Raw genomic sequence first — 12,824 nt, forward strand, 5'->3', positions numbered from 1 at the left:
ATAAAAAATTATTTAGAAGATTATATTTTTTCATATTTTGATGCAATCAAGCTTTTTTATTTTTTTTTCTTCTCTCCATATTAAAAAATGTCATTTGAATGGACTGTGGTTGCAGCCAGCCTTGGACAGGTAGAACCTCGTTTTCTGCTTCTTATCTGAGTTACGTTCCCTATTCTATCCTCAGGATTTATTCCAGCCAAGTCGGCATTGATATGCAGACCCGATGTACATTCGGATAATGGATCCACTTTATTTGCTGGTCGCTGAAAAGCCTTTTATTGATATTGTTGACAGCCCAGTGTCATCTATAATTAGTTCCTCCAAGTTTGCAGGCAGGCTATGTATAAATAGATAGTGTAGCCATGGCTAGATGATAGAATTACCTAAAGTCAGTCTTGTCAGTGACCTAGCGTTCAACACAGAGCGAACGTCATGTCACCAATGCCTGTGCATTAAATCTAGCTGTGATTGTATACATCAGCGGGAGGAGGATATGGATCCGGATGGAGGGAAGAAGTACCCTCGCTACCTCTCCAACAAGAAGCTGAAAGAAAATTTCCTGCAGGCTCTGCAATCAAACGACTACGTCGCTGTGGAAAATATGCTCAACGATGGCAACATAGACGTGGACACGGTGTTTGAAGTGGAAGATGAGAAACTTATTTTGGCTTCTTACAAAGCAGGTATAAAATAACAGAGTAATGGTATCTTACAGCACCTGGGTGCTGGGTTCAATCCCAAAGGCTCCTAAAGAGACACTGAATCTGGTGCAGCTGGGCATAGTGACCAATCGGCTTCCAGGTTTTATTGCCAAAGCTTAATTGAACAAGCTGAAGCTAGAAGCTGATTGGCTACCATGTACAGCTGTACAAGATTCTGAGTGCTCCAGTTTTAGGAAATTTTCCCTACTTTCAGCTATGCAAGGTAAAGTGACAGCAATTCCCATTTGGGGGCCACCCTGACCCCCCCTAACACTAACCTTGCCGGTTCTCACCCCTTTTCTTCATTCTGCCACAGATGGTACTGAAATCACTGGTTTTCGATTACCCTGGGAGAATGGTGACATTACTCTCTAGGTCATGTGCCAGCAGGGCTGCTATCAGAAACCACAGAGCCCCATACAGCCAACCTGACAGGGTTCCCCCCCGACCCCCCCCAAAAAAAACACAGTGATTGGTACCGATCACTCATTGTGTTCATTCAGGAAAGAAAGGGAATGGTAAATGTGACATTTTTACTGGACTCTTCGCCCACTCTCCATCATGAAGGATCCTATTGTGTGCTTGCAGCTACCAATGGGAATGAGAGGAGTGGGGGCAGCAGGGGGAAATGTATGGTGTACAGGGAGGTGGTGGGTGCACTGGGGTGGGGCAATTACTGTAACCGTTTCCCTGTATGGATCTCTCTGTAGCAGCTGAAAGCTGTCTTCTTCCCTCTCCCTCCCGCTGGCTTTCAGATGCTGCAGAAAGAGCCATACAGGGGATTGGTTTCAGTAATTGCCCCCCACCGTGCCGATCACCCTCCCTCACTCTTCCCCCACTCACCATGAAGAATCCTATTGTGTGCTTGCAGCTGTCAGTGGGAAGGAGAGGAGGGAAACTGGAAGCACTGCGGGGGTGGGGACACACAGGGTGGCCTGGGCAGCAGGGGGAGTGGTGTATGGTGCTCAGGGGGGGTGATGGGTGCAGCGTCAGGGGGGGGGGCAGTTACTGGAATCGATCCCCTGTACGGCTCTCTCTGCAGCAGCTGAAAGGCAGCGGGAGGGAGAGGAGAAGAAGCCAGCTGAAGAGAGCCATACAGGGGATCGGTTCCAGTAATTGCCCCCCACCATGCCGATCACCCTCCCTGCCCACATCCGATTCACCCAGCTGCCTGGGCCCTGTACATGAGGGCTGGTGGTACCCACTTATCCACGGCCCTGTGTGCCAGAGTTCAAGCATAGTAATTGGCTGCAAGGCCTGTCACAGAGGTGCAGGTCCCATATCTGGAAGTGCTCAGCAGGGTCAGGAGTGTCCATTGAAGAGACACTGTATGAGCAAGGGAACTACACTACATCTAAGCACCACAAACCAAAAATGCCATTTCATTCATTTTTAATATTCAAAGCGAACTCCCCCATCCATCCATGTCTACATGCTTTATTTTGCTCAGAAATCACTTTGAACCCCCACCCAGCACTTCTGGCCCTGGCCATGTTGAGTAAGGGCAAATAATGCATGTAGCATTTACTTTCTGAAATCCATCTGCCCTTAGCCCAGGCATGCAGGCAGGAGGGTATGCTTAGCTGAGAAATCCCATTTTCCCCTCTTGAAAACTCCTAGGATGTATGACATCTTTTTGTCCTAGGTCAGAAAGCAGGAAGTAACTGAAGAAAAAAGTTTAAAACAAGTAAATATGATATACTTTCCTATATATTTACTAAAGCTAGTAGCATAAGGATTAAAAATTGCCAATGCTGATTGAGAGAGTGAAGTTTAATAAAGGGACACTTACCTGTCCAGAGATTCAGTGCTATTCTCACCCAGGACAGTTACATAGTTGGTAATACTGAATAAAGACACCAGTCCATCCAGTTCAACCTGTGTGTTTGAGTGGGTTCATAATAAAAATCATATCCCTGTGTGTTTGCTAAAAAGCCCATCCAAAAGCTTTTTGAAACTATCAATACTTCCCGCTGACACCACCGATTGTGGAAGAGAGTTCCACATCCTTACAGCCCTGACAATGAAACAAACCCTATGCAGTTTAAGGTCAAACCGCTTCTCTTCCAGTTTCATTGAGAGGCCCGTGTCTTCTTCCACTCCCTGAGACTGAATAGTTGATTCTTTATTCTAGAATTCCCATTAAGATATTTGTATATCGCTCTCATATCTCCTCCCAAGCGTCTCTTCCTAAGGGAGAATAAGTTCAATGTTTGTAGTCCTTCCTCATAACTGAGGTCCTCCAGCCAGGGGCGGACTGACCATTGGGAAACTCGGGCACTGCCCGAGGGCCCGGGGTCAGTAGGGGGCCCCATGAGATGCCCTTGGTATCTTTTTCATAGGCTTTTTTGAGTTTGGGCAAGGACACAGGGGCCCCATGATCCCCTATTGCCTGGGGGCCCCATGAGTTGTCAGTCCGCCCCTGCCTCCAGCCCTCTTATTAGATTTGTTGCTCTTCTCTGGACTCTCTCCAGTTCCAGCTCATCCTTCCTGAGAACTGGTGACCAGAACTGGACAACATACTCCAGATGTGGTTTTATAAAGTGGCAGGATTGTAGTTTTATCTCTTGAGGAGCAAAGTGATTTTTGAGGGGCTGCTAGTTCCTTGTTTGTAAAGGACAGCTGCTACTGATCCGCAACGACTGATGGCTTTCAGGAAAAGAACAGTCCAGGATCTGCCTTTGTACATAGGAGGGAAGTGCCCCCCTTTCATTGTTTCAAGCCAAACTGGGCATCCCATAATCCATATTTCCCCATCCAAGTTAATTTCCCTTAATAAAATACCAAAACCAAACCCATGGACTGGTCATTGTCCCTGGATGCAAGTTGGTGTGAGGAATACCTGTTGCCTGGATGTGCGGAGAGAGGCTTAGGGATACCCACAAGGGTAGCGCTACACAAAGGATTTGCAATTTTGTTTGGACACTATTGGTCACTTCTACCAGACAACACAGCCAGGAGGGTGACACCACATTCTCTGTTAAAATTAAAGCGGAGTTCCGCTCGACCTATCAAAAAATAAAAGTCAGCAGCTACAAAAACTGTAGCTGCTGACTTTTAGAAACAGCCACTTACCTGTCCCTCAGTACCTTGGTGTGTCCCCTGCAGCCCGTTTCACCAGCCGTCCTCTATTCCAGGAGGCCGGCATCTTCAGTTGTGGGCACCCGGCTCTGACAGCTTGCGGCTTCACAGCTGGGTACCCACTGCGCATGCGCAAGTAGCGCTGCGCTTCCTGAATGGTTCTGTAGTCTTCTGGGACCTGTCATGTGTCCCAAAAGACTACAGGGAGGGGGGGGGGGACTCCTTCTGTTTCTGATCGCCTATGCGATCGGACCGGAAGTGGGAGCAGGTACCTGTCAAATTCCCCCCCCCCTCGCTCCCCAAAGGTGCCAATCCTTAATGGGGAGCGGGGGAGCAGTCCTTAAAGCGGAACGTCCCCTTTTGGGTGGAGCTCCACATTAAGGAATGCAGTGGTGCCACTGCCCCACCCCCAGCCTGCTCGTACAATGAAGTTGTGCTCACTCTGCTCCCTCCTCCAATCAGTATCTTCCCTGCCAGCACATATACATGCAGCAAAGACTGATTGGCTCTAGAGCATACCTTCCCTCTCCTAGTCTGAGTGCTGCTTTGTAGGATATGACAGGAAGCTAAAATGAAAACAGATTCAGGTACTTATATTAGTTGCATGTAGAATACATGTAGTATTTTTTTTTTTCACAACAATTTTGAGTTTACTGTATATCTTCTCAGCTTTAAAATGACCCTGCTTAGAGGACAACACAGGGATCTTGGGTTCAATGACCAGCATGACCGTGTTTGATCTGCATTTTTATGCTTTTGCCCTTTTTACTTGGATAGGCTTCTTTATGTTCGAGAAGAATATTTGCTCTATTGGCCTGGAGTCTATCCATAGCTGCACTGGGATGTGAACGATTTAATATAGTCTGTAAACTGCCGCTGAATAGGTCAGGGTCATAAAGACAACCGATGCATTCTGGGCCATGAAAGACAGGTTGGCACCACCTTTTCCATGAGCAGGGTTACATCAGTGGAGTACCAGGGTTGCATTGCAGAGATTTATTATGGCAGGATGACTAGGCACTTACTCCGGGGATTATATAATGCAGCCCATTGTTGTATTATACGGCTCCATGAAGCTGTGCCACAAATTGCATCATCCGCTTACACTGATAGGTGAAAGAATACTCAACAGTCACCAGCACACGCAACACACATAAATGTAATAGTAAAGTGCTACTATTTTTTTTTTATATATATATATATTTCAAATATTTTTATTAATTTTAAGCAGTATAAAACAGAGGCAACAAAACACGCCCACGCAGGGGCTATCAATTGCACAGATAAAAAATGCAAAATAGAAAAAACAGTGCTCTAACGCCAACAGGGCAAAAGGTACGTCCACGCAAGGGGCTCAGACCATCCTGAACTCAGCGGCCAGACTCATCCACCTCACCAACCGCTCCACCTCTGCCACCCCCCTCTGTCATTCCCTTCACTGGCTCCCTATTGCCCAACGCATTAAATTCAAACTACTCACTCTGACCTACAAAGCCATTCACAACACTGCCCCTAACTACCTCACCAACCTGACTCCCAGGTACCACCCTACCCGTACCCTTCGCTCCTCACAGGACCTCCTTATGTCTTGCTCCCTGGTCTCCTCCTCCCACGCATGACTGCAAGACTTCTCCAGGTCCTCCCCCATCCTCTGGAACTCACTACCCCAATCCATCAGACTGTCACCTTCCCTCCTCACCTTCAGGCGCTCCCTGAAACCCACCTGCAGGCGTATTTTAAAGGCCCAAAAAGACCTATCCAGTCCGATGCAGTGCGGTAATGTAGGTACCTTAATGTGCATATATTTATTTAAATGGACTGCCAACGCAACACAACAGACCTGAAATCAGACCTGCAATAATTTGTCTGAAGCCATGCACTACAATACATAGCAGTGTGTGTTGTAATGTCCTATAAATCAGGTGCATTTTCTAGTGTTGTAATTATTTTTACCTTTTTTTGATAATTTTTTATTTTATTTTACTTTATTACTTTATTTTTTAATTTTATTTTTTATTTATTTATTTTTTTTAACTTTGAATTTTAACAAATGGCACCATAATGAATTGTGTTATCCGCGTTGCATTTTTACCGCATGCTTTCAAAATGCCTAGGTGTGAATGGGCCCTGAGATAAACGCAGTTTTTGTTTTGCAGCTTATAGAACATTATAATTGCTATATAGGAAATTTTGTGGAAGAAAGAGCATGTCTGAGAATGTCTTTTTTAAATTGTATTTCTTATCTTTTTTTTACTTTCAATTTTAACAAATGGCACCATAATGCATTCTGTTACCCACGCTGCATTTTTACCGCATGTTTCCACAATGCCTAGGTGTGAATGGGCCCTGAGATAAACGCAGTTTTTGTTTTGCAGCTTATAGAACATTATAATTGCTATATAGGAAATTTTGTGGAAGAAAGAGCATGTCTGAAAATGTCTTTTTAAAATGTTATTTCTAATCTTTAGACTGAACAAAAAACGCACATTAAAAATTATATTATTTTGTTTTTTTCACCAGGTAACTATGAAATATTGCATATGGTCATTTCATATTTACAACTTGCAGCCAACAGGCGGGTAATGAGCTCTTAACTACAGAAAAAACAAAAAACACTGCACTTGGGTAAGATAGCAGTAGCTGCCAGCACCAAGAGTTTGCATATATAGACTCAGAAAACATAAAATTAGGGTTAGGAGCTCTGATGTGAATGAGGATTGATATAATTGAACCCCATCCAGGTGGCCCAGGTTGACGCCAAATTATTGCCGCATCATAAGGATAAAGTGGTCGTAAACCTCAGCCATATAGATAAAATATGAACAAAGCACATATCCCTGTGGTGCATACTTTTCTCAATCCAGAGCACAAAGTGTCACATCTGTCTGCTGCCTTGTTCCTCTGCTATTTGTATGAATCACTTCTGACAGGTTTCCTGATACCAAGAGGTAAAAAGGAAACCTGAGGGAGCTCCAGCACACAGCCTTTGATTGACAGCCTCAGCTCTGTTCCTGTGTGCTGTGTGCTGTGTGAAGTGAGGGTGTGTCCCTTCCTTCCAATCAGCTCTCAAAGCTCTTGTACAGCATGTAACTGCAGCTCCACGCCCCCTGCTTTGTGAGTCTGTGAAAAATACTTTTCATCTCTGAGTTTTACAAGGATTTACAGATCAAATGGCTGCAGATAAACAGGTACAACCTATGTAGAAGGATTAGTTTTATCTCTGTGCATCATCTGAAGCCAGTCCCTTCAGTGGCAAAATATAAGGGTTTACAACCCCTTTAATGTTGTTCTCTGCATTAATGAAGACCGCCCGCTGCCGCTGGTGAAAGGAGAAGACCAGAGAATGGTGTGACTGGCCAGAAAACTGCAGGAAAAAAGTTATTAAGCTGTGGAAAGGGATGCAGGAAGTAAGCGGAGGATGGGGTCTGGGGGGTGAAACAGCATTTCTGCTTTAAATATTCATATGCGTTATTTCATATTTACCTTATTAAAAAAAAAAACATTATATAAAAAAAAATTCATATTTACCTTATTAAAAAAAATAAAAACATTTTATAAAAAATATAATTTATTAATAATATTACTTTGTTTACTGTGCTTGGAAATCATATGCATATCAACACTACACATCACCCCTAAAATAGTAAAATGGATTTCTACATTTTTTCCAAGTCTGCCCTATCTCTGTGCTCTCAGCTCACATGGTGTAATCTTGATATTTCTAGGCTACTGGTTGCCCAGTTTTAAACTGACTTCATCATGGGCGACAGGTCTGCACATCACGGTGATGCTGGGGCACTTGGAGAGTCTGCTGGTTCTGCTGGAACACAATGCCTCTATCAACAGTAAACCCAATGGGAAGACACCGTTACACGTGGCCTGTGAGGTCGCTAACCTAGAATGCGTCAAAGCCCTGACCAGCCATGGAGCAAAACTGAATTCCTTCTCCATGAGTGGCCATGCTCCTCTACATTACTGCAAGACCAAGGAGTCGGTGAGGTGCGCCAAAGAGCTGATATGGGCTGGTAAGAGAGTCAGTTTTTCTAAATCTAATCACTGCAAATGCTTAGGCAACACAAAGGGCAACAATGAATTGCAAAGTGCATATCAACTACTGCAAAGAAAAGTAAAATTCTCCCGCAGTGGGATTGCAATTAAGAAAAAGGACACATACTATATGGCCAAAGGTGTAGACACATGGCCATCACACATATATGAGCTTGTTGGACATCCCGTTCCAAAACCATGACCAATGATAGGAAGCTGGCATCCCATTATTGCTATAACAGACTCCACTCTTCTGGGAAGGTGTTCCACAAGATTTTGGAATGGTGGATTTTGGAAATTTGTGTCCATTCACCCAGAAGAACATTTATGAGGTCAGGTACTAATGTTGGGTTAGAAGACCTGGCTAACAATTGGTGTTCCAATTTATCCCAAAGGTGTTCACTAGAGCTGAGGTCAGGGCTCTGTGCAGGTTCTTCCACAGCAAACTTGTCAAACCATGTCTTTATGATGCTGACTGAATAGCTGGTTGTTAAAACCGCATCTTTAACAACCATAACTATGGTATGGTTGGATGGTATGGATTTTGGAGGGAAAAAATGTTTGGCTTGGGGTCCCCCCAAAAGCTATACCAGACCCTTAGGCATGCCACTCCCCAAAAAATCCATACCAGACCTTTATCTAAGCATGCAGTCCGGCAGGCCAAGAAAGGGGGGGGGGGCAAGTGAGTGCCCCTTCTCCTTCTGACCCTTACAAGGCCAACCTTCCCTATAACCCTGGGCGGTGGCTGTGGGAGTGTGGGGGGGGGTGACTTATCAGAATCTGGAAGCCCCCTTTAATAAGGGTCCTCCAGATCCCAGCACCCTCATGTGAATAAGTATGGAGTATATAGTACAGCTACTCATTCAACAAAAAAAAGTCAATGTAAATAAAAACCCAGAGACAGTTTTTGACGTGCCCTTAATTTAAAAAAAAACAGTAAAATAAATTTCCCTGAAATAGATCCAAGGTCAAACACAATAAACGTCAACTCGCACAAAAAGAACCTAAAAAAAACTCGCCACCTGCCGAACACAACGTGTCTCATGGAGAGATACTCACTGAATGACAGATAAACATGGGGGCAAAACAAAAAAAAATGTTTCGCGTGTAGATGTCTACCAGGAAAACCTGCTATGCATCTACATTCCTGAAACTCTGCAAAGCATTAGAAATCTGTCAAGACAACTTCAAAATTTGAAAGTATTTTACTGACGTTTTCAGCCAGTCTATGTGAGCATTCCATTGTGAAGGGAAAGATTCCTGCAACAGTGCATATTAGGGGCATGAAGAATTGTAACGCGACTATGTTACTGGTTGCAGAAGACAAAGGCAGAATGGACCCCTAGGCAAGGTTGCAGATTCCCCCCACCCCTTGATTATAATGGGAACAGAGAAGCCACCCCATCTGCATTGTCTGCACTGGCATGGCCCAATAAAAAAAACAAGTGCCTACAAGTGCATCCTCCAAAAATGAAAGGAGGGTGCACAGCTCTGACCTACGTGGTTTACTACAGAAGCATAAAAATTTAAACTGCCCTCCATGTACAGTACATCCACCAGATCCTAGGCTCATGACTAGGTTGCCCTGTGAATGATAAGGCTCTGACAACAGCTTTACCCCAATTCAAAATGTTAGTTATATACAGAAAATGTTTTGTCGTCCTCAGGAGCCAATGTAAACTTGGAAAGTAATGACCATGCCGAAGAAACACCACTACACACTGCAGCCCGAGTCGGAATTCCGGAACTTGTTGCTTTTTATGTCAACCATGGTGCCATGGTGGACAGTCCCAACTCCAACCTAGAGACCCCTCTGGCCACTGCCGCCTACTGGGCACTGAACATCAAGGAGCAGAAATACAGCGACAAACATCACTTGATCTGCAGGATGCTACTGGATTATGATGCTGAGGTCAATACCAGAGATATTGACTTAAAAACGCCGCTACACAAAGCAGCATGGAACTGCGACCACATTTTAATGCATATGATGCTGGAGGCAGGAGCACAGGCCAATGCCATGGACTGCAATGGATGCGCCCCTCAGCAGTATGTGCTAAAAGTTACATCTGTGCGGGCAGCTGGCCAGCCAGACATCTGCTACCAGCTTTTGCTGAATCACGGGGCTGCCAGGATATACCCACCACAGTTCCATAAGGTAAGTTTGTGCCTAATTTTTTACATTATTTTTAATATCATTATGACTATTTTATTGAGGGTTAGTCAACCTTTGAAAGGTAGAGATCTACCTGCACAACATGGAAGAGATCAAAAAAAGGTGCCCCCTTTTTTTTTTTTTTTTTTTAAGTATTTAACTAGCAAACCCCCAAAAAGGTAAAGGCAGCATGAAGAAAACCAAGAAAAATAGATAAAAAAAACCAATTTATTTATTTATTTTAATAAAATGTTTTATTTTATAAAAATCTAAAATTAGCCTATCCTAAATATTAGCTTCAACAAGAAACTCAACATTTGCCTTCACTATTTTCTATGTCTGGGGAGTAACTGGTCACTGGCCCCACAAGACTGATAGAGGAGTCCATCAGAAAGGCAGAACCACTGGACCTGCAGGCTGACTTGCTTGACTGGGGAAGGGGGTGTCAGGAGGACATGGTATACTGAGGGGTCAGGAAAGCACAATACTGGGGTGTCAGAAGAGCACAGTACTGGGGATCAGGAGGGCTGGAGGTCAGGAGATCATGGTACTGAGCTTCAGGAGGGCTGGGGAGTGTGAAGGGCATGGTACAGGTGGGTCAGGAAGGCACACTACATGGGGGTCAGGAGAGTATGGTACGGGGGGTCAGAAGGACACAGTATTGGGGTGTAGAAGGGTACCATACTGGGGGGGGCATAAGAGTACAGTACTGGGAAGGTCAGGAGGGCATATTACAGGGGAGCAGGGCAGGAGGGCAGAGAAGTAGTTTCCTGATGCAGAGTGGCACAGAGAAGCTGCTGTGGCAGATCTACTTATTCTGGTGTATTGATCCCCGCCACTCCTCCCCTTTTGTCTATCCCACATGAAGTCACCCACAACATTGGATTGACTGAAGAGGAGGGCCAGTTGTGATCAGCGCACTACACTCAGGGGGACAAGAACCCAAAATTGCCCAAGCTCTGTCAAAGCTGATAGCAAATCATGAGTGGCAGAGGCGTCCCCCGCCTCAAGAATACAAGGGGCATGCTGTGGGTGGGTATTGCCTCCGCTGCTTAGGACTGGTTTTCAGAGCTTCCTGGCTGGACAGCTCAGGCAACAAACATGCCTGAGCCCATTACTTCCCTGCCCTGCTTTGCCTCTCTGTGGGAGAAGCAGGGTGGGAGGGCAGCAACGTGAATGTGATTTACCCATCACCTGCCCATGGTCAACAGGTATTAAACTATTGAATTTAAAACCATTTTAAGCTACAAATAAAATTATTTATTTTGCTTTGGATAGGAAGTGTTGGAAGTTCCATTTGGTTTTTATTGCTGTCTTTGTTCCTAACGAGGAGATTACATTTCTGTCCTCAGGAGGCTCTGCTTATAATCTGTGAAGTGGAGAACTACTTGTTTGAAGACTGGGTAGAAGACTTGAATGGATATGTGGGACAGAACATCAACACTAAATACAGAAAATTAAAATGATAATTTTTTTTAAATATGTCTAAAAATAAAAAAAATAAAAGCATGTGCCAATATAAATAGGCCATTTAACATTTTTAACCATATATACCCCAATTATTACCTGCTGTATACACAACATTATATTTGGCAATCAAGGTATACTGGATATGGTCAGAGGATGGAAATGTATAAGGCCTAATCATATCACCACATATTTTTATGACATTTTATTTTATTTTTGATACATATTTAATAAAATAAATAGTTTTAAAAGAGAAAGTTCAGCAATGAAAAAAAAAAAAGGACAATCACACTCACCTAGATGGATGTAGCACCAATCCCAGCTGCATCTTTCCCCCACCAGCTCTAAGGCCGAGAACTGAGTGATCAGACACCGCTCATTGCTCAGTTCTTGGTCTTCAGCCTGCAAGGTGTTGGTGACTGTCAATCACCAGCTCTCTGCATTGTCCCTTCAGTGCTCACTGGAATGTTGGACATTAAAGTCAGGATCTATCCTGAGCCGGCAAACTGATGTAAGCCAACAGCGGGCTTTAGCCCCCTGTCGGTTGAAAATTGGTCACATTAGTGCAGAATGAAGTGCACTCCTGTGATCCATAGAAGAAGCATAACCAAAATAGCTTTGGCAAAACTTCTCCTTTAATGATTATATTTGGTGTTGGGTACCTCTAAAGTCCATCTCATTGCATATTTTCCAATTCTCTCCAAAACTAAATTTAATAAACAGCTGGAGTTAGGGTTTGCCACCACCATCACTACCAAAGTTTCCTCACCCTCTAGCTAATTACTTAATTATGTTTAAAAAATACACAAAAACCTTAAATACTTACCTGAAAATGTTGTTCTGTGATCACGTGCCACATCAAGTCTTCTGGACAGCCATGTGGTGAGCTGGAGACTTTCTTTTTGGATGTCCATGGACTGGGTGCTTAAGACCCTATCATGCTGTTGACTAGTCTATTTGGCAAAGAGCAATGCCAAGACCAGTTGGCAGCATACTTGACTCATGGAAGAGAAGTCGTTGAGGGTCACTTGATGGCTTACTCAGGTAAGTTAAAAACAGCTTTAGAGGGCTTATAAAAATATTTGTGACTATGGGGGCTTGATATCCATGTTTTTCTTGTAATGCCTAGGCAGGTTACATTATATTTCAGTACATAGATATGGTATATGTAAGTGTATATATCCTTAGTATCCATATAAAATGTGGTTACTCCACTCACAAAATTATGTTGACTGAGACCATAGTGGAGCAGAGAAGGCTCTCATTACATCACTGGAGCATTTTTTTTTCTTGGTTCAGACCTGTTCAGCCTTGACTCAGATGTTTTATTCTTTAATCCTGATGGCACTTGGCTAGGCCAGGTTTAGTGAAAT

At 44.0% G+C, this 12,824-nt stretch overlaps 1 protein-coding gene across 3 annotated transcripts in view; it reads left to right on the forward strand.

Moving 5' to 3' along the window:
* Positions 1 to 370: 370 nt before the first annotated feature.
* Positions 371 to 12,824, forward strand: part of ASB4 (ankyrin repeat and SOCS box containing 4) — a 35,202-nt gene continuing 22,748 nt past the window's right edge. Inside the window, exons 1-3 of one of the 3 annotated variants that reach the window (XM_089659401.1) lie at positions 371 to 683; positions 7,508 to 7,807; positions 9,497 to 9,987. In XM_089659401.1, coding sequence (XP_089515527.1) covers positions 371 to 683; positions 7,508 to 7,807; positions 9,497 to 9,987 — 1,104 coding nt within the window. The remainder of the gene's footprint in view (positions 684 to 7,507; positions 7,808 to 9,496; positions 9,988 to 12,824) is intronic. The other 2 variants (XM_089659402.1, XM_089659400.1) reach the window with 2 other exon arrangements.

The sequence above is a fragment of the Staurois parvus genome, unplaced genomic scaffold, assembly GCF_062004578.1.
Source record: "Staurois parvus isolate SC_StPar_1 unplaced genomic scaffold, SC_StPar_1.0 ptg001152l, whole genome shotgun sequence".
Lineage (NCBI taxonomy): Eukaryota > Metazoa > Chordata > Amphibia > Anura > Ranidae > Staurois > Staurois parvus.